A 27,737-nucleotide genomic window follows, 5' to 3' on the forward strand; every position below is an offset into this window, starting at 1 on the left:
GATAGCCAGATCCACTGAATTGGGCTGACGGATGGTCCTGTTAGCTCATTACAATCTCCACGCTGCCTTTTAGGTTCTCAAGCATTCGGGAAATCTTCCTTCAACAAAGTAATTGCATTCATATCCATTAGAGTTTGTTCCTGGCACATCTAGATAGATCTAGGGATTATTTATACAGCGAAAATTAGGCATTCTCCCATTTGGGTGTTTAAAAGGGAGGAAGGGTGAAACCTCCTTTCCTGTGGCTGACATAGAAGCAATAGATCAAAAATGCCCTATCATATCATTCTGCCTAGTGTTTTATAGGCAACCCATACAGCGGGATTTCACAAGATTTTATATATATATATATATATATATATATATATATATATATATATATATATATGCTATATATATATATATATATATCCTTTTAAAATTTGTCTTGGGGGAAGTGTCAAGAAACCTAAATAAGAAACATTTAAAAGCAATTTGTCAAAGCCCTGTGTAACGTTAGTTTCTCTCCCTGCTACAGAGCCCCTTTCTGCCCCCCACCCCCACCCCACTTTATCCGCCAGTATTTCTCCCATAATGGAGGCTGTGGTTTGTAGAGGAGGGAACAATTACGCATTGCCTGCTAGCACAGCGCTTAATGTATGATAACCATTAGAGTGTGAAGACTTTCAACCAAATGAAATTTTTCAGGTTATGAACAGCCTCAAAGGAGGGGGGGGGCAGGCAAGCTCTGCGATGCTCTGTTCCGGGAGGGTGGGCTGCAATTATTTATCACCCCTCACCAAAAGAAGGCGAAAATTAAGCGAATGTTCCCTGCTGGAGGTAATGATATAAAGAAACGCTGACGTAGATCCGGGACAATAAACAGAAGCAATAGCCTTGAGAGCAATGGGGAATTAGCAAGCCCCATCCCAAGGAAGAGCAAACTCGCTGCCGAGGCTTTGTCACTCTGACGCAGCGAAGGCATAAACAATCCCAGAGCTGGAACTCATTATTAGTGATTTCATAGATCAAAGTTTTTCTAGCCTGGTTGATCCCACAGAATGAGAGACTTAGGGTGCTAGGAGGGTGAAAACAAACAATCATTTACCAAGTGGATAACTTGTTCGCAGCAGCTTTTCAACCACATGGGGAACTGATTGTCTGTAACATCTGCCCATATGATAAGGAGCATTTTGCCACCACTCCTGGCACCAGGGGCAGATACTTGTCAAATTATTCTTGGACTGATAGTGCAGATTATCAGCTCCATGTGCAGCTTGTTATCCCAGGGAATCTTAGGATCTGTCTTCTCCACACTGCTTCTCCCACACCCTCGGGATAAAGCGAATGTCCCTTGGGGTGACTATCTAGGTTTGTGGAGAGGCATGGCTCCAGTCTAACCTGCCTTGGTCCACCTCTGTGGAATCAGATTCCACTGGGTGGTCTAGACCAGTGTTTCCCAACCTTGGGTCTCCAGCTGTTTTTGAACTACAGTTCCCATCATCCCTGACCACTGGTCTTGCTAGCTAGGGATGATAGGAGTTGTAGTCCAAAAACAGCTGGAGACCCAAGGTTGGGAAACACTGGTCTAGAAAGATGCCTCAGGCATCTTCAGTACATTCAGAGCTAGGGCCATGGTGGGCAGTTTCCTGCTTTGTGGAGGAGTTGAAAATGTGGACCATGCAGGTGGCAGTGTATCCACCAGTACCTGTTTACAGTGCCTGAAAAATGTCTCAGTAAGTATCTCCACAAAAACAAACAATGCTCAAGAGGCTTGTGGATTTTCTTGTTCAGTGCATTAGATCAGACTCTTGCCTACACTCAACTTGCTCCACTTGTCACTGGATCTCCACATGTCATTGGATGCCAGGATGGGGCACCCTCTTTCCCCATCTATTCTGGACAGAGGAGAGATGCAAAAAGGTTCTCCCTGTGAATGAAGCTCGGCTGATAAGGTGCCTTCTCCCCATTGATGAGACTGCCGGTGCTGGGTATTGCACCATTTTTGCGACCCTGTCTCTTTTTCTGCTGTTTCAATAGCAACACTTTTGTGCTATGCCACAGCCCATGGCAGCCATTTTGTGACTGGCACTAATACACCCAATACACCCAGTAGCCCAAAAAGGTTGATGACCCTCTGGTCTAATGTTCTTGGGTGCTCCTTGCATAAACCAAAGTCCAAATAAAGGTTCCTCCTGCAGTTTTGTTTGTCAATGTCATTTCCCGTCCCTAAATTAAGGAAGACAGAATCATCACACTCCTCCTAGGTCCTAGTGCTCTCCATCTCTACAGAGACCCCGCAGCTTATTTTTTTCCTGCTTTTTTTTTTGGCTCTCATTAAATTTGGGTTATATGATTGTTTCACGCTGACCTGAGCTGGATTTCAGTGATCTCCTGGAATTCAAGGGCAGCTTAGAGCAGGCGCTTTCTGTGCTGTTATTCCATACAACAATGTCACCATCAGAACTCCCTGAAATAGACAATGAAAAGTCGATGCACTTTCAAGGTGGGCTACAATCAAAGATGAAATTTTGTAACGTGAGTTCTTTATTTTAAAGTGGGGGATGTGCTGTGAAAATGCAATGTCTTTTTGTGGCTTCACAGGACTGTGGGGAATACAAACCAGAGCTGTTAGAACAACAGCAAGGTCTGGTTTCAAATAAAATAAAATTCTATTGTACAGATGCTAAATTAAGTCACATAGCCTGTACCTTGTAACACCCAATCTTATTGTCCCATCTGATTTCTGTTTCCAGCATTCAACTTTCCTTATCAGGTGAACATTTCAATGCCATTTCCCTTAAATGTTCAATTGTCTCAGATTCCAAGCTTTGGGCAGTATCTAATGAAGTAGATTCACAAAAATTCCAGCTTGCACAATGGAACCACCAGAACAGATTTAGCAGGCCCAGAGGCATGCAGAGAAAGGAGGTTTTGTGGTATGGTCAAAAGTCATTGCATTAGTAGATCTGCTTTGCTGGATACTGCTCTTTGTGCTTAGCTGTTCAAAAGGTACTGAACAGCAGCTGACTTTGGATCAAACATCAGGTTCATTTGCAAAGAGAATCTATAATATATAACAGGTCAGCTGACTCAGCATTTAAGCAAGAGGTCGTGGCCCATAGTCCCAGGAGAGACATTGTCTCAGCTTTCAATTTCAAGACACATCATCAAATACTTGGGATACATCCTGATCCTGCCAGCAGGTTGACAAGAAAGGATAAAGTTTAACCATCACAGAGAGCATCTTAGGACCATTTGTAGCCTGATTCTGCCCAGTGAGTGATTAGGAGCTTTAAATTCTAAAGCTGAGCTGGCCACATTGTGACTTACTTGGCTCTTATTTGAAGGTGCAGGCAAAACCAAACAATCATATTAGCAAAGCTTTTATATTTAAAAACTATTGATTTCAAGCAAATATTGCATCCAACCCCTCCTACTGCCTTGCCCCCTTAGTTGCTTCAACAATTCAGATCATATACTGATTTCGCATGGTTGGGTGGAGGTGACTTTTGAAGTTGGCTTGTTTCCACTAACCATAGTCAAGATTAACCACAGTTTGTTGGGCTCAGATGGGTTGTCGAGTTCAAACCCAGCAAGCTTCCAAACTCTTTCTCACAGCAACGCCACGAGAGAGGGGAAAGAGAGAACCTGTGGGCCTGAGGCAGGAGGCTAGGCACATTGTAGTAACGCTAAACTGTGTGTCCCAAAATTGTGGGTTGTCAAACAGAGAGCAGTGGAGGCTGGTGCTCACTGTGATTGGTAGGGCAGAAGTCCAGGAGTCCAACAGTAGCTGGATTCAACCAACCATTGGTGGAGAGTTTGATTGCTCTCCATCACCATTGACTACGGGCTATACGAATGTTCAACTAGACCTGATCCAAACTTATTGAATGTCAGTAAGCCATGTGACAAGACCTAAGCCAGGGGTCAGCAAGGCTTACTGGGCATGGGCTGGATCACTCCCGAGATCCCATGGAGATCCATGTCTGTGGTGCCGGAAATCGCTTCTGCACATGCCCAGATGCCAAAAATCGCACCTGTGCATGGGCATGCACAGAAGCGGTTTCCGGCACCATGGACATGTGCGGACGCAATTTTCGGTGTCTGGGCATGCACAAAAGCGATTTCTGGAGCTGCAGAAGAGAGTCCCCGCGCCGTGCCAGTTTAGCACAGTGCACAGGGACTCAACTGTGGGCAGCTCGGTTCAAGGGTGGCTCATGGGCTGGTTAAACAGCCTCCATGGGCCACTTCTGGCCCATGGGCCACAGGTTGGGAACCCCTGGCCTAAGCTCATTCCAAGTTAGGAAAGCTTTTCAGCCTGAGCACAAAGGGGTCCCACGCCTCTCTCGATCTTCTCTGGCAACATCCAGACCCACCTGGGCATCTTCTATGAATCTCATTCCACTGACTTGGTAGGAGCTTTCCCTGCCCAACCACATGCAGAGGAGGAGGAGGAGGAGGTGGAGGATCAGTCCCATCATGACACACTTGATGACACACTTTCTTTGTCTGCTTCTCAAAAGATGTCATTTGTCTGTGTCTTGTAAGTAATTCAGCTCTGCCAAGAGCTGAGTAGCTAAGCCAGGCTGGGCAGGATCATCTCTAGCCATGCGTATAGATGATGGGGGACCCAACTGCTAATCTCAGGATGATCTATTGGGCAATAAACGTTCCACTACCTGTAACTAGAGTCTGCGGGGGCAGAAACGCCGCACATAAGATGTCGTCCTGGTGCCGAGCTCCTCCTTTCCATTCCGAAGGCTGAACCAGAAACTGAGTCAAGCTGCTCAGGCGGAAGACAGTAATTGTCCTAACGAGAAAGACAAGAGCAAACAAAGCAGCCTGAGCGAACTCCAAAGTCACAATTCATTTTCCAAGCTGAGGCTCTATGTTTATCCCTCAGGTTCAGGTGCCTGCAGCAGAAGACGGATTCCAGAGGAGCGGAAATGTTTTATTTATTCCAAAGGTAACAGTGCTAGTACTCAAGCATATATAGAGAAAGTTTTGGAAATGGGTAGTGTCAAAGAAACCAAGCCTGAATCTGAACAGGGTTTTCCACTGATCAGCAGAAGTGAGATGGAGGCACAGCCTGTGCAAATACAGGTCCACATAGTTAACAGATATCCAGAACTGCAGACTAATTTATTCCCCAGGGCTGGTATGAGCTTTGCAATTTGCATGGCAAAGGAGCCTATAAAGGGAACACACTTTTGCTTTAGCACCCAAGAATCATAACTAATTGTAGGGGCAGGAAGCTGTCACCTAGAGCAGGGATGGGGAACCTTTGGGTTTGCAACAGCTGTTGGAATCCAAATCCCATTAGGCCCATGATCAATGGTCAGGGGTGATGGTTGCTGGAGAGGTATACCATATTTTTCGCTCTATAAGACGCACCAGACCACAAAACGCACCTAGTTTTTGGAGGAGGGAATCAAGAAAAAAATATTCTGAATCTCAGAAGCCAGAACAGCAAGAGGGATCGCTGCGCAGTGAAAGCAGCAACCCCTCTTGCTGTTCTGGCTTCTGTGATAGCTGCACAGCCTGCATTCACTCCATAAGACGCACACACATTTCCCCTTACTTTTTAGGAGGGAAAAAGTGAATCTTATAGCGCAAAAAATACGGTAGTTCCCCATCGCTGCTCAAGAGCCTCCTTTACTGCATTGCACCTTCTCCCATGCCTGTTGTTAAATCTGCACACAGTTGCATGGCCGGGGGTGGGGGTGGGGAACCATAGTGAAGCAAATGCCATGCCCAGTAGAGTCAAATTCTGTCGCTTGTGAAAACAATTTTAACTGAGCAAATCTACATATCACGCATAATGTATTCTGCCTCTACTAGCCATGGGGGAGGCTCGGTGCATTATGAAAAGTCCCCAGCCCTGAACATTCATCCCCTGCTCTTGTTTCTGAGACATTAACAGACAGGCAATAATCTACATGCACAGTCTGGCACATACCTACCAAATGCCCAGGGGGGAAATGGAACATTTTTTCACATGTGACCACGGCAGCTATTTTGGGTGCCACAATCTCACACACTCTTGCACTGTGCTCTCCCCCCCCAAAAAAAAAAGCTCTTTTGGGAGGGCAAGAGCAAGGTGCGGGTCATGTGACTCACCCAGGAGTGCATCTAAGAAGATGTGCGTCCCAGTTTGGGGTCTCCAAAAGTTGGACGATATGCTGGTGGAAGGGACATCCCCATAGCACCCCACTCTTTGAGTCCTTGACACAGGGGAGGTGTGTCCCATTTCACCACTAGAACATGCTACATCCCTCCCACTGCTGCCCCCCCCCCATTGCCATACCACTAGTGACACCATGCCTCTCTCACTTATGTTGTGTGGCAGTGCCTGCAAAGCACAAGATCTCACTGAAATCTTGTACGCTCTGTGAGCCCTCACCAGAAACTGGTGCCACTGCCTGCATGGGCATTGCCTCTTGGGTGGGCTTCCAGCACTCGGGGCAGGTGCCTCACCTTATAACACTAATAATAATAATTTATTATTTATACCCCGCCCATCTGGCTGGGTTTCCCCAACTCTGGGTGGCTTCCAACCGAATATTAAAAACAATACGGCATCAGACATTAAAAACTTCCCTAAACAGGGCCACTTTCAGTTATTTTTTAAAAGTAAAATAGTTGCTTATTGCCTTGACATCTGCTGGGAGGGCATTCCACAGGGCAGGTGCCACTACCGAGAAGGCCCTGGTTCCCTGCAACCTCACTTCTCACAGCGAGGGAACCGCCAGGACACCCTCAGCGCTGGACCTCAGTGTCTGGGCTGGATGATGGGGGTGGAGACGCTCCTTCATGGAAAACAGGACCAAGGCCACCTTGCCTCATCCATGGGCCAGGCCTGCTTTGACAATGCATTCCTCATAGCACCCACCTGCCTCTCCTATAGAGCAGAGATAGAGAACTTCATGCCAGATGCAGTCACCTGGGGCTCTCCTCATACCACACACACACACCCTCTTCCCAAGCTATGCTCTCTTCTGGCCCTGCTTTGCACCCTCCTTGAGATTTTTTGCTTGGCTGGAATGCACCCTTGAATTCTAACAATGGATGGGGGGCATATGTATGTGAATGTGTAGAAACCAGCCTATGGCACAAAGGCACAAAGGGTAAAATCTGCATCCATTGGTCTGCCCAATCTTGTCTCTGGTCCCACAAGGGAATTTGGCTCTCAAGCTGGAGAAGATTCACCTGCTGGGTTACAGAGCCATCCTGCAGACCCACATATCTCCCAGAGTGCCATAGGCAGGCTACTCACACACACTGAGTATGAATTTAGTGCACCATAGTGTTTAGACTGCTAGATCAGGACCAGTGAGTCCAGGGTCCAAATCTTCACTTGGTCATCAAGCTAACAAGGTGACTTGGAGCCATTTCTTAGCCAACCTAACCTCACAAGGTTGTTGCCTGGACAAATGGGGAGGCCCAAGAACCCTGCCCTCAGAGGAGGTAAATGAGATGATAAACAGTGTTGACTTTTTCAAAGGAAACTTGACATCTTGAGTGTCTGAGTCGAGATGTCAAAGCCCACTCCAAATACCAAGGTCTGTTTTTCTCTGCGGTGTCATCACGACACAGCAGAGCACATCTAATTTAGGATATCCATCCCCCTCCAACCTCCTGGTCTCTGTGCCTATCTCATCCTCCATTCTCATCTCTCCTTATTCAAATAAAGCAATTTGTGTGAAATCCCCCAAACTTTGGAAAGAGAGCCAGTAATAAAAAAAAAGGGAGGGGTGACTACCCTCAAGCAAAGAAAATATAGCACATTGATACATATCTTCGCAACATGAAATGGAATATTTTAATCATTTGTTTCTATTTCTCCCCCTTTCTGTATCAGGCATTGTTATAGAAACTGCATTGTAAGTGTCATTCTGGGATTTTCTCATCCTTCGCCTATTATAGTTCAATCATACTTCCTCGCTGCCAAAACATAATGGCAAAGCTGTCTCCAGTGCAATGCGCATTGTTTCCGACCGTACTAATAGACAAGGGGGATAATTATTGCGCCAGTCTTCTCACGGCAGTGTTATGACGAGCTGCAGTGTTGATTTCTCCCCCACCTTTTTTTTCCTAATTAAAATCTGCATTGGAGGGGATGGGCAGAATAAAAAAGAGAGGAGAAGAAGTGTGGAGTTCTTAAGAAACCCAAGAAGTACACAGGTTTGCGGTTTTTTAACAACCACGAACACAACACAGAGGACAATAACAGAGGGATGCGTGAATCTCTCAAATTTGGTTTCTCTCCATTTCTCATTTTTCCAGTCTAAAATTAAATTCTCCATATTTCCACATCAATTTGCTTTTTAAAAAAATAGTCTCATGAAAAGTCTTCTGCATTTTAGTGTGAATGTATTCTAATGTATTTATTTTTATTTATCTACTGCATTTATCTCCCACCTTTTCCTCCATGGAGCTCAGTGAGAAAGGAGTTCCTTTTTCTCCAAGTTGCGGAAACCCTGTGAGCTTCATGGCTGACTGGGAATTTGAACGCTGGTCTCCCAAGTGCTAGTCCAATAGAGTCAAACCTTGGTTCTCGAACGGCTCAATTTTCGAACGTTTTGGCTCCCGAAAGCCGATAACCCGGAAGTAACTGCTCTGGTTTTCAAATGATTTTCAGAAGGCGAACATGCTATGCAGCTTCCGTTTTGAGTTTTCCTGTTGTACTGAGGCTTCTGCTTTCAGTTTTGTGTTGTCAAACGTTTCGGAACAACCGACAACAACATTCAACAACTGAGGTTTGACCATACTCCAACCACTGTACCACACACCCTACATTTGTGGGGATTAGGATGCTGGTGTAGAGATTAGAACTGCTTTGAGGGGGGTAGCTACAATAAAGTGGTATGAGTATTTTCTGGAACAAGTAAATAAAATAAAAATTTGTCTCCCATTGTAGTCTCCAATTTGATCAAAGCCCCCATGGTTGCTAACTGCAGCACAGGGCAAAAAGTTTCCCCAGACTCCATACACACCAGGTTCCCAATCTGGATCTGGACCTCCAAATCAAACATTTATTTGTAAAGCCTTTCTTCATATGGAAGTATTTCTTCCCAACTTTCCATTCCTGGAAAGATGAAAAACTTGTGAAAATACTGAAGAGGTGGAGGGAGCCTCTCATGGCAATGTTTTTCTATTTGAGGATAAGTAGTGTTTAAAAAAATCAACCTGTTGCAAAAAAACCCTACATCCAGGTGTCAAAAATGAGTAATTTGAGACTGACGGGTGCTGAGATTTAAACTTGGCACCCTGACGCTTTCAAATTGAACCCCAAAACTTGGGACCTAGCAAGACTATTTAATTCACACCAGAATGCAGAGACAGTGGGAGAAATTCCCCCTTCCCACACATTCAGTGGTCCATTCGCCCATCACCAGCAGTCTTGCGTATTCCTGTGTCTTTTTTTATTTCCAAAAATACCTATTTAAATGTGCTTGACTTCAAAGTCAAAAGAGGGTTAGGGAATATATTTTTAGATCAATGTTACGGGGCGCTCTGCTTCTAAACTGCATGTAGCCAGTCTGAAGTGGTTCTGCTCAAACAGAGAACACCTCTGCCCTGAGGCAATCCCTTATGAATTATTCCTTCAGGGAGAAAAAGGGAGACAGACCTCATAGAAGCCTGACTGGCACAATACTCTGGGGGGCAAATCCAATATACCCAGCGAGAACTGGAAAATGTTCTGTGAAAGTGCAAAATCTGAAAGGTTTTGAAGCTATTTCCCTGCCCCACCCCAAGTGATTCCGCAACTCTCCACAGGAGACCCAATTGCCAGTTTATTGGTTCTTAAAAGGTAAAGGGACCCCTGACCATTAGGTCCAGTCGTGACTGACTCTGGGGTTGCAGCGCTCATCTCGCTTTATTGGCCGAGGGAGCCGGCGTACAGCTGGTCATGTGGTCAGCAGGACTAAGCCACTTCTGGTGAACCAGAGCAGCGAACGGAAATGCCGTTTACCTTCCCACCAGAGCGGTACCTATTTATCTACTTGCACTTTGACGTGCTTTCGAACTGCTAGGTGGGCAGGAGCAGGGACCGAGCAATGGGAGCTCACTCCGTTGCCGGGATTCAAACCACCGACCTGATCTGTTGTTTTTTTGTCAATTGTTTGTATTTTTTCTGTCTTTTTTATTTTTCTTTTTTTGTCCTTTTATTTTTTATCTTTGTAATCTTTAAAATTTGAATAAATACTATTTAAAAAACAAACAAAAACAAACCACCGACCTTCTGATCGGCAAATCCCAGGCTCTGTGGTTTAACCCACAGCGCCACCCAATCCCACGTAATTGGTTCTTACACAGCATAAAATGTGTTGTGGTTACATTATACCTACGTTCAGGAACCTAAGCCCTGGCATCCCATAGTCTCTGGGAGAGTGTCCCAGGCACCCAGGCCCAGAGCTGATCACTCTCCAAGAGTGAAGAGAGAGGTCCACACTTAGAGTGGGAGACCTGACCTTGTAGATCCCCTCCTTACTGCCGTGGAATCCTCTGTGGCCCTAGCTTGACACCATGCCAAATTGGACCTTTCCAGCCCTCTAATTGTGCTGGTGCCGGGGGGAGGTTACCGTGGGGCGAGGTCCAGGACCTGAGTTGAGGGTCGGCAGACAGTCCTCCACGGGCGAAGCGGGGTCCAAAGCGAGGAGCCGGGCAAGGACAGGAACTCTGGGGGAACCGGACTGAGTCCTGGCCGAAACAGCTCTTCAACGACGTTGCTCCCGCAACCTGGGACCGGGCTGACTGGCCTTTATCTTCTCTGAGGCCAGGGGCGGTCCCGGCCCCCAGGAGACGCGTCTCTCCTGGCCTTAAGGAGAGCACTCCTCCTGGGAGAAACCAGTTCCCTCCGCCTCTCTGTCCTGAGCCTCTGCAGCTCAGGAGAGGCTGGAGGGTTGCTGAACCCAGGGGGAGACTCACCTTCCCCTGACAGGGCTGGGAGAGGTGCACCTGCAGGCACTGAGTCCTCAACCACCTCCGGAGCCAGAGTGGATTCACCTGGTGCCTGCTCCTGAGGATCCGGCACAGGTGCAGGCGCTTCAGAATCAAGGCCCTGCCCCAGTTCAGCCGGCCCTGGAGGCGGGGACTCCTGTGCAGGCTGGGATTCCTCCGGTTCAGCCTCTGAATCGGATTCCCAGGCCATCACACTAATAAACGTCAAAGCAGAGATAAGTCTATGCCAGCTCTGGAGCTGGTGTAAGGAACATCCTTCCCATTGTTTCCAGTGTCAAGCATCCTGTTCTCACATTGGCCAACCAAACAGCCTTATCTTCCATGAATTTGTCTAATTCTCTTCTAAAACCATCCAGTTGGTGGGCAAGCTTCAACCTGGGACTCAGGACACCTAAAAAAGCTTATACAGGTACACGCCACCCCAATTTATAAGTGTTCAAGTCATGCATTTCCAAGCGTGGTGCCAGAAACCTTGAAGAGCCTTGACAAAAGCCTTGCTGCACCACTGGCTTGTGAGGAGACTCTCCCTGGAGTCCTTGAGAGGATACTCAAAGAGGATACCCTCTGCAGGAGACAGTATCCTGCAGGGTAAGGTAAAGGTAAAGGACCCCTGGATGGTTAAGTCCAGTCAAAGCCGACTATGGGGTTGTGGTGTTCATCTCGCTTTCAGGCCGAGGGAGCCGGCGTTTTTCCACAGACAGCTGTCCGGGTCATGTGGCCAGCATGACTAAACCACTTCTGAAGTAACGGGACACCATGGTGGAAGCCAGAGTGCGTGGAAATGCCATTTACCTTCCCGCCACAGTGGTACCTTTTTATCTACTTGCACTGGTGTGCTTTCGAACTGCTGGGTTGGCAGGAGCTGAGACAGAGCAATGGGAGCCCACTCCATCAGAGGTGTAGGAAGGGGGTGTGGTGGGTGCGGTCTGCCCCAGGTGTCATGACTGAGGGGGTGACAAAATGGCAGGCGAGTGGGCAACACACCTCGCACCCGGCAGCAACAGCTCTTCTGACCTGGCGGCAGAGAGCAGCCCTCCTCAGCCATGGCGAGGTGCATCCAGCTGCAACAGCTCCGTTGCCAGATCATGTCTGACCTGGCTGCAGAGAGTGAGCAGCAGCTTCCCTGCCCCTCTCCTGCCCTGAACTGTGGCACATGGGAGGACACCCTCCGCGTCCCTCCCCCCTCGGGAGCATGCCCGCCCTGGGCAACGCGGGCATTATGCTCCGATGCTGCACTCCATCACACGGATTCGAACCACCAACCTTCCAATCAGCAAGTCCAAGAGGCTCAGTGGTTTAGACCACAGTGCCACCTGTGTCCCTCAAAGAGGATACCCTCTGCAGGAGACGGTATTCTGCAGATACCGCCTAATTAGAAAGTATCCTGTATGGTGTCAGAATCAGGATTTTAGTGCAGCGGCCCCTCCTTGTTGAAATTTCCACCTTTTGCATATCCTACATCTCTGTTGTCTTTCTGGGTGCCTGTTGAAGACTTCCCTATTTCAAACAAAGTTGAAGTTCTCAATCCCCATCCTAGCCCAAGGGAAGAGATAGACACAGGACTGGGGGGGCACGGGGCTGATTTGTCTCTAAGAGACAGCACAGAGTTAATTTGTTGTGTCTGAATGCAATAGAATATGGATAAGGCGTTCACACTCTCCTGCCTTGGTTACCTCAGAGTCAGATTCAGGATGTATTTTCCCCCTAGAACTAAGGGCTTGCAGAAAAAGAAGAGTACCTTGAAATAAGGAATTTTTTTGGTCACTCTGCTGAGAGAGTAGAGATCAGCAAGCAGAGGCTGAATCCCCTTAATCCTGCCTAATCTATAGTTTATAAAACCACAACACTTATCCTGACTAAAGCAGGCTTTGTAGAGCAACCAGCGCTGCCCCCATTTTCCATTCTCTTTAAGCATATTTACATTGATTTTTTTATTTCCCGTGCCAATAGAATTTGCTCAGAAGAAATGAGGAGAAGCCAGGGTCCACAGCTGAGCAGTATCAGACAGAACAGGCTTGAGGGAAGAAAACCAAGATTTTGATATCATCACGCACTCACGCTATGCTACAGGAGATTTTAAAGACTGCAAACCTCTAGGCACCTTGTTTACTTATTATGAATTTTTAATAGCATAACCGTAAGTGCCTCACACTTCCTGTCCCACTGCGTTTCGCAGCTCATTTGCCCGCTTTCGTTCTCCCCTCTCATCCCTTAAAAGATGTTCAAGTTCATGATGGAAGGACAACTTGCGCATCTTCCAATTAGGCGGAAGATGTTGGATGGGACATTCAGGAAAACAGAAAGTGCACACAAATGTGTCATGTCTAGAATCAGATAGAGACTAATGAGCAATGGCAGCAGTAACTCTACACATCACCCACCAGTCTCTTCCCTATAAAAAGACCGCTTCCCACTTGTTTGTGCACTTCCTTCAGGTTTAATATTCATGAATTGATGATTTAGATTATGTAGTGTCTTTATTTTTAGCACTTACCAGGATGTGTTCTTTGCATCCTCATTATCTTTCCTTCTTACTTTTGCTGTTTGGAGTCTTTGCGCCTCTGTTCCTCTATACTTGTGGTCAGCAACTAGAAGCCCCCAGATTGACTCCATAGCCTTGAGATACACTGCTCAACTCTTCAATTGCAAACCCACCCACGAGAGAGCTGTTCAGTGCTTCTTCTTTTTTCTTAAAAAATGTTTAGGGGTACTCTCATTTTGACTCAAGAAAATCACCGGAAAAGGAAATGAAGCTGCCATCGGAGGCGGTAACAACAAAACTGACCAATCACCATGCTAGATTCCAACTCCTACTTCACACATTAAACGCTCGCTTCTGTCTGAGACTCAGGAAACACAGGGACAGGAAATGAGGCCGCCATTAGGGGTAGCAATGGAACTGGCAATTCACCATGCTATTCAACAGAACTGACGATTCACCGTGCTAGAGAAGAAACTAAAAAAATTAAAAATTTTAGTTTCTTCTCCTGTTAGATTCACAAAATGTTTAGGGGTATGCGTACCCCTGTGTCCCCCCAGAAAAAAAGCACTGGATCTGTTTAAAGGAGTGGGCCCTCTGGCAGGAGGACTTGCCAGCAAAGCATGGGAGTGCAGGGAGAGTTAGTGTCATGAACTGGTTGGATGCAGAGGGATGGTGGGAGGAACCAGCTGGAGAACCACCAATGGAAGAAGGCTTAGAACCCAGGAAGTGGTGGTGGGACAATGATGAATGGTTTCAGGGAGAAGAGGAAACGGACTGGGAAGAGGACATGTCAGCAGCTGAGGAGGTAACAGGAAGAGCAGGGAGAGTCTGTGGCAGACAGAAGTCAAGAATCAGAAATAGAAGCTGAAGCAGGAGAGTGGGTGGAAGAAGGCCAAGAGACAGAGATGAGTCATCTGGCGAAGACTCACAGGTGTCTCCCCTTCCTGCTGCCACAAGCTCCCCACCCTCTTTGTCTCTCAGAACCAGAAGAGGCATGAAAAGGGTGAAGGAGAGGTCAGCTGCATGCAGGCACTGTCTCCAATTGTTTGGGGGAAAGCCTGGAGACGAGGGGACTTAAATGGAGGTGAGGAGTGGAGACTTTCAGTCTTGGCAACTGATTTTCAGGGAGGAAAGTCACTGGGAAATGAGCTGCTCTGCTCATTAGGCCTGACCCTCAACCAAGACTGTGGAGACTGTATTTTTGCTAACAGTTAACTACATCTTTGAACTACCGTATTTTTCGCCCTATAGGACGCACTTTTCCCCCTCCAAAAATGAAGGGGAAATGTGTGTGCGTCCTATGGGGTGAATGCAGGCTTTCGCTGAAGCCTGGAGAGCGAGAGGGGTCGGTGCGCACCAACCCCTCTCGCTCTGCAGGCTTCGCGGACCTGCATGCAGAAGCCTGCGCGCGCTGAGCTCAGTGAGTCCAGGCTTCGCGGACCTCTCCGCAAGCAGCAGGGAGCCAGCGCTGGGCTCCCACGGCTTGCAGAGAGCTGCCTGTTTGGGGGCTGGGGCGGGGGAAGCTCGGGCCTCCCCCGCCCCAGCCCCGCGCCCTGGGGGGGGGGGAAATATTTTCCCCTTTATTTCCCCCCCCCCCCAAAAAAAAACTAGGTGCGCCTTATGGGACGGTGCGTCCTATAGGGCGAAAAATACGGTATGTGATTACTGGCCAGCCCACTCCTGTGAAAGAACAAAATAAATTTCCAGTCACTGAACTTACTGCAAGGGGTATAAGAAGGCATCGTTTTCCATTCCACCCTGTATTCATCACATGCAACACTGTTTCACCTCTGTTGCAGTCCGCCTTCTGCCCAAAACTACATTATTCACCTCAATCTCCACTTTGACAGTATTATACCACTTAATTAATTTTGTAAATCACAAGGATTTAACTTTCTTTTTGCATGTAAATGCAAAGAAGCATAATGCAAATTGGGGGGGGGGGGGTACACACCAATTACAGGCTGAAAGCATTTGCCCCCACACAAATTAGGGTCAATTACAAACCATTTGGAGAATGAAAGCAACAGCAACAATGAACGTGAATCCCATTTGCTGAACTGATTTTTGCTCTGGAAATGGGTGAGTAATGGGGCAATTTCTGCTCCTCTTTCTGCCAGAATTCTCTGACATCCCTATTTGCTGCACTAGCTGCCTTCTCAGTCCGCTTCCTATATTGGATGAAGCAGAATTTTGCCTAATGAAAGTTCATGGCTACAAGATACCAGCTACCAGGGCCAGCCCAAGACATTTTGCTGCCTAAGGTGACAAGATGGTGCCTCCCCCACTACACATAACAGATGCTGACCAGAAAAATATTTCTTTAATGTTGTCATGTCCTCCACCACACCTGAGGGCAAGAGATTGGCTGAGGATGTGCCGGGCAGACCATGTGGCACACACAGCACTGCCTTTGTTGTTGCTGCTCCCCTGCCCCTGGCTTCTGCCGCCTGAGGTGGCTGCCACACTTTTCCCAATGATAGGGTCGGCCCACCACTTACACAGTTTCAAAGTACATTTAAATCTTTGAACAGTGTTTTACTTTGTCCCTGTTTTGAGCCAATCCCCAATGTCATGTTCAACAAGTGCAACCATTGTGTAATCATTTGGTGGTGTGGAGTAAGTGCCTAATTGCTTTATCAGATGAATGCAGTACCCTTCGGCGGAGAAAAGCGATGGAAGGATGATCTTCAATTTATGCACAGGTGATAGAAGACACTTGATAGTCATCACCTATCAGTGTGGCATCTGTTCGGTAACTGGCCAGCCCAATAACCCATAATAACTGATGAGAGCCATTCCATGCATCCACTTTATCAAACGATAAGCACAATCAATTATCATGTGACTAAGGTAAGGTATAGACCTCAGTGATAACCTTTCTCTTTGGGTAACTAGCAGCTACACAGACTTTGTAAAATAAATGGAGGCAACCTTGGCTTTCTAAGCTCTGTTGTTCTCATAATGTTGGTTCTGTAAATAGCACTGACTTGGCTACAAAGAACCTCTTCCACAAATGGAATATTTTGTGTGTATGTGTGGGGGACAGAGGAATAGAGAGACTCTGGTTTCCACACTCTACCTTCTGCAGCTTCTTCTCCACAATATCCCATTAGGGAGGGGAATTTGGTTCAGTTTGCATATTCAAACTTCCCCAAACAAGAAATGAAATGAAATGCAGCCATCCTGAGAAATTTGCACTTCTCCAAATTTTGAAGTGCAGTTTTCCAGAGAAGCAATGTCCAGAAATATGTGCACAATGGGGGGAAGTATGTATAAAAAGGCATATATTAATGAAAATAACATACAAAAAAGTGTTTTATTAGGCAAAAATGTATGTATGAGAATAAATAAGCTCTCAGATGCTGACAGATTTTCATGAGGACTTATTCAATTTAAAAAAGTGAACTGATGAAGGAACATGGAAGAATGAACCTAAGATTGGAAAAATGAGAAAATGAGAGAAATCAAAACTGACAGATTCATTCATAGCTACAGCTCAAAATTTGCTGAAGGGTGCCTGGCCATCAGAACTGGCTTTTTAGTGGGGGACAAAAGATGCTGCAGTGGGAAAGAGGTGATGGGAAAGGAGAATTTTGGTCTCTGGGCCCAAAGCTAGGAATGTAAGAAGACATCATTTCCTGTTCAACACTGTGTTAATTGCATGCAGCACTGTTTCTGTTCTACTGCAGTTCAACTTCTGCCAAACACTATGTTATTTATCTCTCTGCCCACTGTGGTGAAATTACATAATGTACATAATTTATTATGTAAGTTCTATCACCATCATCTTATTCCACCTCATTAATTTCCTTGTAAAGGAAGCAGAACGCAAATGGGAGAGAGGCAATCAATTACATATTGTTCTGGAACTAAAGGCAGCAACAGCAAATACTAATATCTGCTGTACTGATTTCCATTTTGGACATGGAACGGATAAAAAAAAATATTAGCAATTTCTATTCCTGCTTCTGCTTATGTCGGAATTCTCTGATAGTCTTCATCTAAGCTATTTTCCACTATAGCAAGTGAGAATTTGTAGGTGGAAGAGAGAGAGACTGGGGGAAGGGAGGAAGATTCTGGACCTGTAGAAAAATAATTTCAAAGGAAAAGAAATATGCACAAAAAGCAATTAATCTCACCCTAATTTCCAGACCCTCCACATAATTTTATAGTGAACAACAGCAATGAGCCTCTGCCTCTATAGAGGAAGCAGCCTTTGAGTGTTGTCTAAGTTTTCAAATTTATGGACAGAAGGGTTTCTAATTAAGTCCTGCCATTATTTTTTGCAGAACATCTTGGTGGAGGAAATATATAGCTCATCCCCTCCCTGCCAGGATCTTTAAACAATTTTAATGGCTTTCTCTACCTCCAGCAGAAAACAAAAAAACCCACATTTTTTAAAGTAAAGAACTCACCAAATAAAGCAGTGCTAGAATATTACACGTGAGAGTAATCCCACAAGGGCTCAACTAGGACACGTTTGAGTGTCATGAAATTGGTTGCCGCCCCACCCAACACAGAACACCAGTTCATGCACTCATCAGGCCTTCGGAGAACTGGGCTACCTGAAGGGAATTTAGCTTCTCCTGTTGGGTCACTTTTAGAAGAGAAAAACAGGTTAACAACCCTTCTGTGTGGTAGAGACAAAAGGATTGTCTACCACAATGGCTACAGTAGATGTGAAATTTGTTTGCCCTTGCATCACTTTTTTTTTAATAGCCAGCATTAGGGATCTAGGGTTGTTGGGCCTGTGGAATGGGTAGAGGAGGACAGGGGGTCTTGGGAAATAGTGTTTCCCACGACCCTTAACTGGAAATAGTATTTGCCAGGATCCTTATAAAGGATGCCAAGGACTGAGCCTGAGACCTTCTGCATGCAAACCAGTTTGTTGGGCCTATGGAATGAGTAGAGGGACATGGGGGTCTTGGGAAATAGTGTTTCCCATGACCCTTAACTGGAAATAGTATTTGCCAGGATCCCAAGGACAGCATGCCAAGACCTTCTCCATGCAAACCAGATTCTTTATCATTGTGTTGTGGTCTTTCTTGCTCACGAAATATCACACTAGGCATGCATTAGCAGGAGGACCATATCCCTGTGTTTAAATAAAAAAGGGAGGTTAGATTATACACTTTGCTATAATTCAGGCTGCCCCAACCTGGTGCCCTTCAGATTTCATACCACAACTCCCATCATACTGGCTATGCCAATTGGGGCTGATGGGAGTTGGAATCCAAAACATATGGAGGGCACCAGGATGGAAAGGTTGCTTTAGTGACCGGTTAAAAAAAAACTTTCTAAAATACATTGTTGTTGTGCAATTTAGTCTTGACTACATCCAAGGACATTTCCCTTTTGGAAAGACTCACTTCCCCACTCCCCCTCAAGGAAATCTAAAATGGTGTCCCTGATCAAGACAGATGAGATTCTTTTCTGCTACGCTGCACCTTTGAATATCACATTCTTTCTCAGATGACACACAGACACTGCTAAATCTGTTCTTGGATTCAGTTATCAAACAGCCCTTGAATTGGTGTGACAGCCCAGAGAGATAAGCATTAGTTGATGTTATCTCCAGAAATGGAAGCAAAAAAAGTACACTTTTCCAATTTGCACATTCTCCAACATTGCGGCTTGATATTTACACAGTACCTGTCCCAGCCCAGAACTAATATAGTCCAGCTTAGCACCATGATCTGAGAGATTTCAACTGCTCGGTCTCTTCCAGCATTGAGCTTATGGTGACAATGTCCGTTGAAGTCCCAGATCTGCAATTTAAATTAGGAAAACAATATGACAAAAAACAAAGTAGGAAATGTCTCTTGGTAATTTCAGAAGCAACACATCAAAACATGCAAGAACATAAACATTGCTAAGACACGCTACATAGACCTATTTAATGTAGGTGGGGGGGGAACATTGCTTGTTGGTAGGTCACAGGAGATCATGCAGGAGATCCCAGCTTTTGTCCTTGTAATCTTCCATTAAAAGGATCACATAACATGCAGTGGGAAGGACTCTGCTGTGCGAGACTGATGTGCTCACACTTATAGAAAAAATGCAGTTGCTTTTCTCAGTACAGTTATGGAAGAATAAAGCTGAGTAAGAGGACATTCATGAACCTGGACCAGGCTGAACCCAGGAGCTATGCAGATGCTGAAGTCCAAAAGATGCTGGTGTACTCCAGTTCCCATCATCCCTGACTATTGGCCATGCTGGTTGGGGCTGATCAGAGTTGGAGGCCAACAACATGTGGAGGACCACAGGTTCCCCATTCCTAATGCACAGTGGAAGTGCAAGAGAAATGGCGGGGGGAGATCTCTGTGGACTCAGCTATACATCTGCAAAGAAAACATTTTAAGTGTGTTTTAAGTGTAATATACAATGTGACACTAAGATGGCGATGAGCCTTATGGAAAATTCAATGTATTTTTTAAAACGCTTTTTTAAAAAAGGCATTTTCAGAATGTTTTTTATATGTGTGTAGATTCCACCTGTGTGTTCAGCTGAATGTCTCAGTGGATTTTACACATGTACAACTGCACGAACATTGGGTTCTTATCTTGTATTTTTTTTTTTATTAAATTTTTATTGGGTTTTCAAATTTTTAACATACAAACAAACATATAAAAACAAAACAAAACATCCATAACTTCATAACCTTACTTTCATTACCTTCTTTCATTGACTTCCCCGCACCCTCCCTCCCACATTCCAATTTCATTAATTATCTCAGCAAGTTATTTCCTCTCATCCCTTAAATATTTCTTATCTTTTCTTAAAATTTGTCATTTATGCTTAACCCAGTTTAACTAATCCAATTTTACACAATTAATCTTTTCTCTAAGGGCGGCCTAAATTTTCTCCCCTGAATTCCTCCCTTCACATATTACACCAAAAAATCATAATATAACAATTCTAAATCTCAGATTTTAATTATTCTACTCTCCCCTCCCCCCCTGCCCCGGTTTCTGTCCCTTCCCAGACCAATGTCCCAATAGGTTAACTGCTTTAGCCCGGGTTTCTCACATCAGAGGCTCTTAAGCCCCAGTTAGTCTCTCTCCACCAGTTTTGTTGATAATCCATTTTGTTGGCCCTCTCTTCTTGAGGAGGTTCTGTCATCAGCCCCTCACATTTTTCTCCTTCCAAGTCCGTCAATATCAGTTCCTGCTCAGGACCACTCAATTTATCATACTCCAGCTTGATGAGGAAGTCCCAATCATACTTGTTTACTCTTATATAGTCCAATATTCCAGTTATTCCAGGGACTTCTTCCTTTATCTTTCTCTCCTTTTGTAGGTTTGTGGTCCACTTGTCATTTTCTTTGTTTCCTTTGTTCCCAAAGGTTGCAGGCTTTTGGTTGATTTTTTCCATCTGAAATTCCTCTCCTTCTTCCTCTTCTTTTTCCCCCAGTTCCAAAGTTATCTCATCCTCTGCAGCTGCAGAATTTCTTTCCATCAACTTTATATCATTAGCAGAGTTGCTCAGTTCCAAACCGAAAGTCTGAAGTTGTTTACTCATTGTGATACTTTGCTCTTGTAAAGTTCCCACGAGAAAAAACATCCTTTCAATCTCTGCCCATAATTTCCCTTCTGCAGCCATTGCAATGTCTTTAGTTCCCTCCAGGGGGATTTCCATCATGATCCTATTCCAACAGTTCGTTACTTTGTTATTCCTTGTTATTCCCAATCACTTTGTTTCAAAAAGTTCAATTTTAAAGTAACTCTTTTGGTCCAAAGAGTTACTAATAACTCAGTTCCAAATCTTTGCCACTCGTTTGACAGCTCTTTTGACAGCTGTCAAACTCTTTATTCTTTTTCCTCGGGCTCACACGCAGGGCACTCCCGGGTCCAAAGGGGGGGGAGATTGCCAAAAAAGAAGAACTTCTGAGATTTTACTCCTTTCCACTCCAGCACAATAACTTTATAATCCAGTTCGTGAGAACTATTTATTTAAACACCAAAATCTTTCCGCCTTAGTGCTCCTCTCCTTGCTTTGAATCTTTCTGTGGGGGGGGGGGAGTGCGGACTTCCTTTTAACACACCCCCGATCGTACTCAATTTTAGGTATAAAACTTTTAGTGCCAAAATTTCCTTCTACTCACGGGTTCTTCATTTCAGTCCAAATTTTCAGGAAGAAAGATAGCGCTCTCCGGTCATGGCTCGCGGCTTCGCTCCGCCAAGGCAGCGATCGACTCTCAGCGCCACGCCACTCTCCGGTCCACTCCGTAGCCTTTAAAAAGGCTCTTCGCAGGTCGGGGAGGGCACTTAAGGTGCCCACCGAGTCTCCATGTCCGCAGGCTTCAGCGCCTGCGGTTTCTAAGGGTCCCCGTGTCGCCGGCACGGCAAGACCCGTCCTTAGCGGAGCCGATTCCCTCCGGAGCTCGGAGGGAATCCGCCATTACCCGTTCGCGCTATCCCGGAAGTCCGGGTTCTTATCTTGTAAGCAGGAATACAGGTACTGTATTTTTCGCTCTATAAGACGCACCAGACCATAAGACGCACCTAGTTTTTGGAGAAGGAAAACAAGAAAAAAAATATTCTGAATCCCAGAAGCCAGAACTGCAAGAGGGATTGCTGCGCAGCGAAAGCAGTGATCCCTCTTGCTGTTCTGGCTTCTGGGATAGCTGCGCCGCCTGCATTCGCTCTATAAGACACACACACATTTCCCCTTACTTTTTAGGAGGGAAAAAGTGAGTCTTCTAGAGCAAAATATACAGTATATGGGAATGTTCAGCTGAGCACACAGAGGTTATGGGTGAGGGCCCTAAGTACATTCACTGTACATAATTGTAACAACTGCATGGGATTTTAGCCATTACCAACTCAGTTTGGTCATCAATAACTTTAGCTGAAATGGAACAATGGCTTTTGAAAACACAGCCCTGATTTTCTTAAACCAGTAGGGTTGCAATCCTAAACTGACTAACTGGGAGAATGCTTCAATGAATTCAATAGGGCTTAATCAGTGCTTTTTTTCCTAAAGAAATGTTTAGGGATACTTTCATTTTGACTCAAGAAAATCACCATTTTATAGATTTTAAATCAGGGAGAATAAATACAGTCATACCTTGGGTTAAAGACGCTTCAGGTTAAATCTTTTCAGGTTGCGTCCTGCGGCGACCCGGAAGTTTCCAAACAGGTTACTTCCGGGTTTTGCTGCTCGAGCATGCGCAGACGCTCAGAATGACGTCACATGCATGCACAGACGCGGCGAATCGTGACCCGCACATGCACAGACGTGGGTTGCATTTTGCTCATAATGCGAATGGGGCTCCGAAATGGATCCCATTTGCATCCAGAGATACCACTGAACAGTAAATGGACAGTAAAAGTACAAAGATTCACAAAATGTTTAGGGGCGTGTGTACCCCTGTGTCCCCCCAGAAAAAAAGCACTGTGCTTAATTTTGAACCAATATGATCAGGACTGCAACCTAAGAGATTTCATTGCTTTACACAATGGGTATGGAAATTATGGACCTTAACAACAATTCCCCTTATTGTTTCAACTAAGCAGGAAAGTGATATCTGCTTAGCAAAATAAACAAAGATCTTTTTAGTAGTTGGAATATGAGGCCCAGAATGAAAGATTAGCACCATAAGCCTCCTGCAGATAACCCACCTCTGCACCAAAAATCTAGTCTCCCATGGTGAGTTGGATTTCCCCTCTCCAGCAGCACTTTCAGCTGTTGCAAACTTTCCGCCTCCCATACTTCAAGGACTGATCTCTCATCTGCATGAATCCAGGGAACTCGGAGGTCTGTAAATGATCTCTGACTGTCATCAAATGGGGGAGTCAAATTTGGATTGGACTTGATATGAGACAAGCCATTTCCTGCTTTTTTGGTATGGCTAGGCTTATTTCTAATCTAATTCAATGTGAGCGCCATCCATCTCTACTATAATTATTCTGCCGTGATTCCTGTTAGGCAGACAATAATTGCCAGCCAGAAGAACTGACCACATGGAAATAAAATATTGGTATTTATTTTGTATTTAGATCATCGTTCCTCTCCTTTGCTAACAAGGGTGGGTAAAAACATGCCCTGTATGCAAAACTCCAGTAATCCCAAAAGCTTTTTAATTGCTGCTAATTAAAGCAGGAAAGGTTTCCTGAACTGAATGAATTATGTGCTGAATTAAGCATAAATGGTTGAAGAGCTGTTGCACTTTTGCATAACTCTCAAAGCACTTTCCACTGGAGGTTAAAACATTACCTCCATTTTTGTAGGCAAGGATAAACCATAATCTTTTCAACATGCTTGGTGTGTTGAATAACTTCATGCTTCTCTTTACCACCCCTTCTCATCGAAAGCTAGCCCGTCAAGGAGCAAAGTCTTTGATCTAACATGCTTAGCTTTTATTATGTAAGAGTATCTAATGTACAAAAGCACTCAAAAAATGTAGCATCCCAACTACATTCTGAAGTACTATCCCCGTGCCTTCTCCATCCCACCTAAGGCAGAGAACACTTTTTATTCTATATAAAGCTGGCAACTGAAATACGAGTAATGGATCAGGTCTTGGCAAAGTGAGGTCAACAAAGGTTCCATTGAAACCAATGAGATAAATTCATGGAGGGAAATTCAAATAAATTCCAGCCCAATCTAAATATATTTAAAAAATAAATAAATTGTCCAGTAGCACCTTAGAGACCAACTAAGTTTGTTCTTGGTATAAGCTTTCGTGTGCATGCACACTTCTTCAGATATACAGATTCCAGTCCAATCTGTTTCCCTTTACCATTTTGTCATTCCAGAATCCAGTTGCTAATGTTTGCCCCCTGCAACTCTTGCAACAGAGCCATGCACTGTTGTTAGCCCATGTATTCTGCGAAATTGCATGTTGAGTGAAGTGTTCTCCCCCGTCAGTAACACATACACACCTTTACGGTTCCATCTGTGCTTCCGGTGAAGAGTCTGGTCTGAGTCCCATCAAGAGCCATAGTACTGATCTCAGCATTGCCATGGCAACCTGTAAACTCTTTGATTTTCTGCCCAGTATCAATCAGCCAGAAGATAACAGTAGATCCAGCATCTGAGCTGATTACCTAAGGAAGAAGGAGGGGGAGAGAGTTTCTGGAATGAAAACCTTGCTTGTTTGCTCTCCGCATCTCCTTCCACACAAACACCTTCATTACTATAATCTTACACATTCGTGAACTTCACTTATATAATTGCCAACATTTGAAATGCAAATCCGAAAAATGTCGGCATTGATTTTCTCATCTTCTTTCTTTCAACTCATTAGAAGATTTATCTCCCCCTCCCCATTAAAGTTTATGGACTGCTTCTTATCCTATCTTAAATACCTGCCTTCCCAGCAAGCTCCGTTTAACTAAAGAATAATGATTTAACTGCCGTTATCATTCAAGGGAGAAAAGAGGTGACTTGTTCCTTCTTCAGATAATACCCCAATCCAGAGGGGGACAATGTGTCCTTAGCAGCAAGAAGTGCAACAGAGAATTTTCCAGCTGAAATTATAAGGGTGCATCAGACAAAGCGCTTTGTACAGTGCCATGAGATAAACCAGCCTCACTTTATCACAGCAATTGATCCATTGAGTAATGGATCTTTAAAGCTGATCTAGGAAATGTCTCAGTATGCATTAGCTTTAATTTAAAAATTTAACTGTGTGGTCAGATTGGAAGAAAGTCCATTTGGAGACAGATCATGCTCAGTCTCCTATGATAGCTTTAAGTCCAGGGCATGCTATGTTACTCATAAAATTACATTTTCTTCACCATTTTATGTGTGATTTATTGCAGAAGAGTTGGAGCCTATCAGTCTTATTCTGGCACAGGGATAGACAACCTCTCCCAACTTGTAGCTTTAAAAGTCCGAGCGACAAAAGCAATATATGGTTTTTCAACATGGGCATATTTGTTTGGGGGGGTTACACTCTGGACCCCCACACACATTGGCCCACGTAAGGCAGTCCCGCCCCATTCTGCCCTTGCTCCCAACCTGTTTTACCCCTTTCTCTGATGTTCTTGTGACATTTTTGGGTCTCTTCCAGGTTTGGCACAATGCTTGTGTGCGTGGTCACACACAATGTTGGACACACGTAAAATGGTCGCTGCCTGTACTCAGAGAATTGTATCCAACTAAGCCATACTCAAGAGAAGACCCACTGAAAACAATGAGCTTGACAAATTTGTATACTGATTTAAGTAGGTCTGTTCTGAGTATGACTTAGATACAACCTAGAATAGCATTTGCTCAACATACCTAAAAATCAAAGCGAGAGAAGGCTGCCATTTGGGGATATGGTATCGGAGTCCTCAGAAAAAACTGCTCCTTTTCCCTTATGGGGTACCCAAGATCCCTTATAGAGTCCTTAAGTAGGTTCCCTATCGGTAGGAGAAAATAACAGAGGCCAACCAGAGAATATTGAGAAGCAAAGCAGCTAGTAAGCCTGATCTTTATTAAACAGTTGCAACATGGTCCTCACTCACCACATGCAGAAGGGAGGAGGAACCCAGAACAATGGTGTGCAAGCCCTTATATAGACTTTTGAAATTGCCCACCCTGTAGCTCAAGACCACCCCCCAAAACATCATACATACATCACAGAAGGAGGCGGTCTACAGCAGAAATCCTGTCTGCCAGGAAACCTGTTAATGGTCAGTGATTGCCCTACCTGGGCATCCTGGCCATTCTTTTGTGGTGGTTAACACTTTAGTTCCTGAATCCAGGTCACAGGCTCGCCCTATTCATAAACAAATATGCCCTTAAGACAGGATTTGTAAGCAAAAAGACAAAGGGAAGGCTTTCCCCATTTTCTCCCTCCTTGCAGAGAAATAGATCAAGGTCAATTTGGGAGTCAAAATGGCTTCAGGATTGCTCTCCTGTACTATTTCAGACACGTGATTTATATACTTACGTATGTGTTTGCCTTTTTAATATTTGAAACCTTAGATGAAACCTTAGAATTCTTATAACAAGGAGGAGACAGAGTCCCCTGGAAACTGTGCTGAAGATCCACTGGGTTGAGATCTAGCAATGAACATGTAGAGCTCTTAGAGGTGGTCCCTGTTATCAAGAACACTGGCACCAGAAGGTCCTGGTCCAGGCTGGAGAGCTGTGATACAGCTTGCTTCTATGGACCTAGAGTCACTGTGTGGCTTCCGAGTAAGGGCTCTCTTTTCCCTGTTGTGCCTTGTTCAAACTCCCTGAGATAGTGAAAATGGATTATTGTCCGGTGGTGCCTCTGGTTCATATTTTGGACCTCGACTGATTTTCCATGTTTGATCCTGCATTGTCTACACTGCACCTGCAACCCTGGCCTTGCAGAAGGCCTTCTTGGTAGTGGCACCTGCCCTGTGGAACGCCCTCCCATCAGATGTCAAGGAAATAAACAACTCTCTGACTTTTAGAAGACATCTGAAGGCAGCCCTGTTTAGGGAAGTTTTTAATGTTCAATGTTTTATTGTTTTTATTTAATATTCTGTTGGAAGCCATCCAGACTGGCTGGGGAGGACCAGCCAGATGGGCAGGGTATAAGTAATAAATTATTATTATTATTATTATTATTATTATTATTATTATTATTATTATTATTTTGGTAAGAGGCTTACACCTCCTAGGGACTTGGATCCTCATCCCTGAGGGCAAACATCCACTGGAGCAAAGCAATACCTTTGGGGGGAGGTATGAAAAACCACACTTTTTGCTGCAATTACTTGGCGTTTTCCATTCCCACCCCCCATAAAATGACTAGCCTATAATCGCTTGAGACCCTGTTGTTTGAAATATTGGCTACAACCATATTAACTTACCCTGGCATTAAGTTACTCATCAGAAAACCTTCTCTGGTTGCCTTTGCTTTCAGGCGCAAGGCAGGTGACAACAATGAAATTTTAATTGGTGGTGTCCTGCTTATGGGATGTCCTCTCTCGAGAGGCCTGCCTGGTATTTCCTTGTTGACTTTTGGGTTCAGGGCATCTTATTTGTCTGAACTGAACAATAATTTAGTTTTATCAACCCTAAATATTACATTGAGTGCTTTTTGTTATGATATATTTATTTATACCCCGGCTTTCTGTCTGTCAGGAACTCAAGGCAGATAAAAATAAGAACAGCTAACAAAAATAAAAGCAACTGTTAAAAACAATTAAGCATTGTTAGAATCAAAACTATATATGCAAACATTAAAAATCTATTAAAACCATACAGATAATTACAATAAAAACAGCACACGCAAGCCCTTTCATTAGAAGCAGTCAGCCAAAAAGCCTATTGGGACAGGAAAGGCTTCACTTGCTGGTGGAAGGACAACAAGGAGGGAGCCAGTCCAGCTTCT

The 27,737-nt window shown here is 44.8% G+C and overlaps 1 protein-coding gene across 1 annotated transcript in view; it reads right to left on the reverse strand.

The window, feature by feature from the left end:
- Positions 1 to 27,737, reverse strand: part of WDR49 (WD repeat domain 49) — a 102,022-nt gene that overhangs the window by 25,005 nt on the left and 49,280 nt on the right. Inside the window, exons 8-11 of the mRNA XM_081862906.1 lie at positions 24,319 to 24,483; positions 19,085 to 19,200; positions 4,662 to 4,792; positions 2,351 to 2,449 (exon numbers count right to left, since the gene is read on the reverse strand). Coding sequence (XP_081719032.1) covers positions 2,351 to 2,449; positions 4,662 to 4,792; positions 19,085 to 19,200; positions 24,319 to 24,483 — 511 coding nt within the window. The remainder of the gene's footprint in view (positions 1 to 2,350; positions 2,450 to 4,661; positions 4,793 to 19,084; positions 19,201 to 24,318; positions 24,484 to 27,737) is intronic.

This window comes from Podarcis erhardii, assembly GCF_964252035.2.
Source record: "Podarcis erhardii genome assembly, chromosome: 5".
NCBI classification, from domain to species: Eukaryota; Metazoa; Chordata; class Lepidosauria; order Squamata; family Lacertidae; genus Podarcis; species Podarcis erhardii.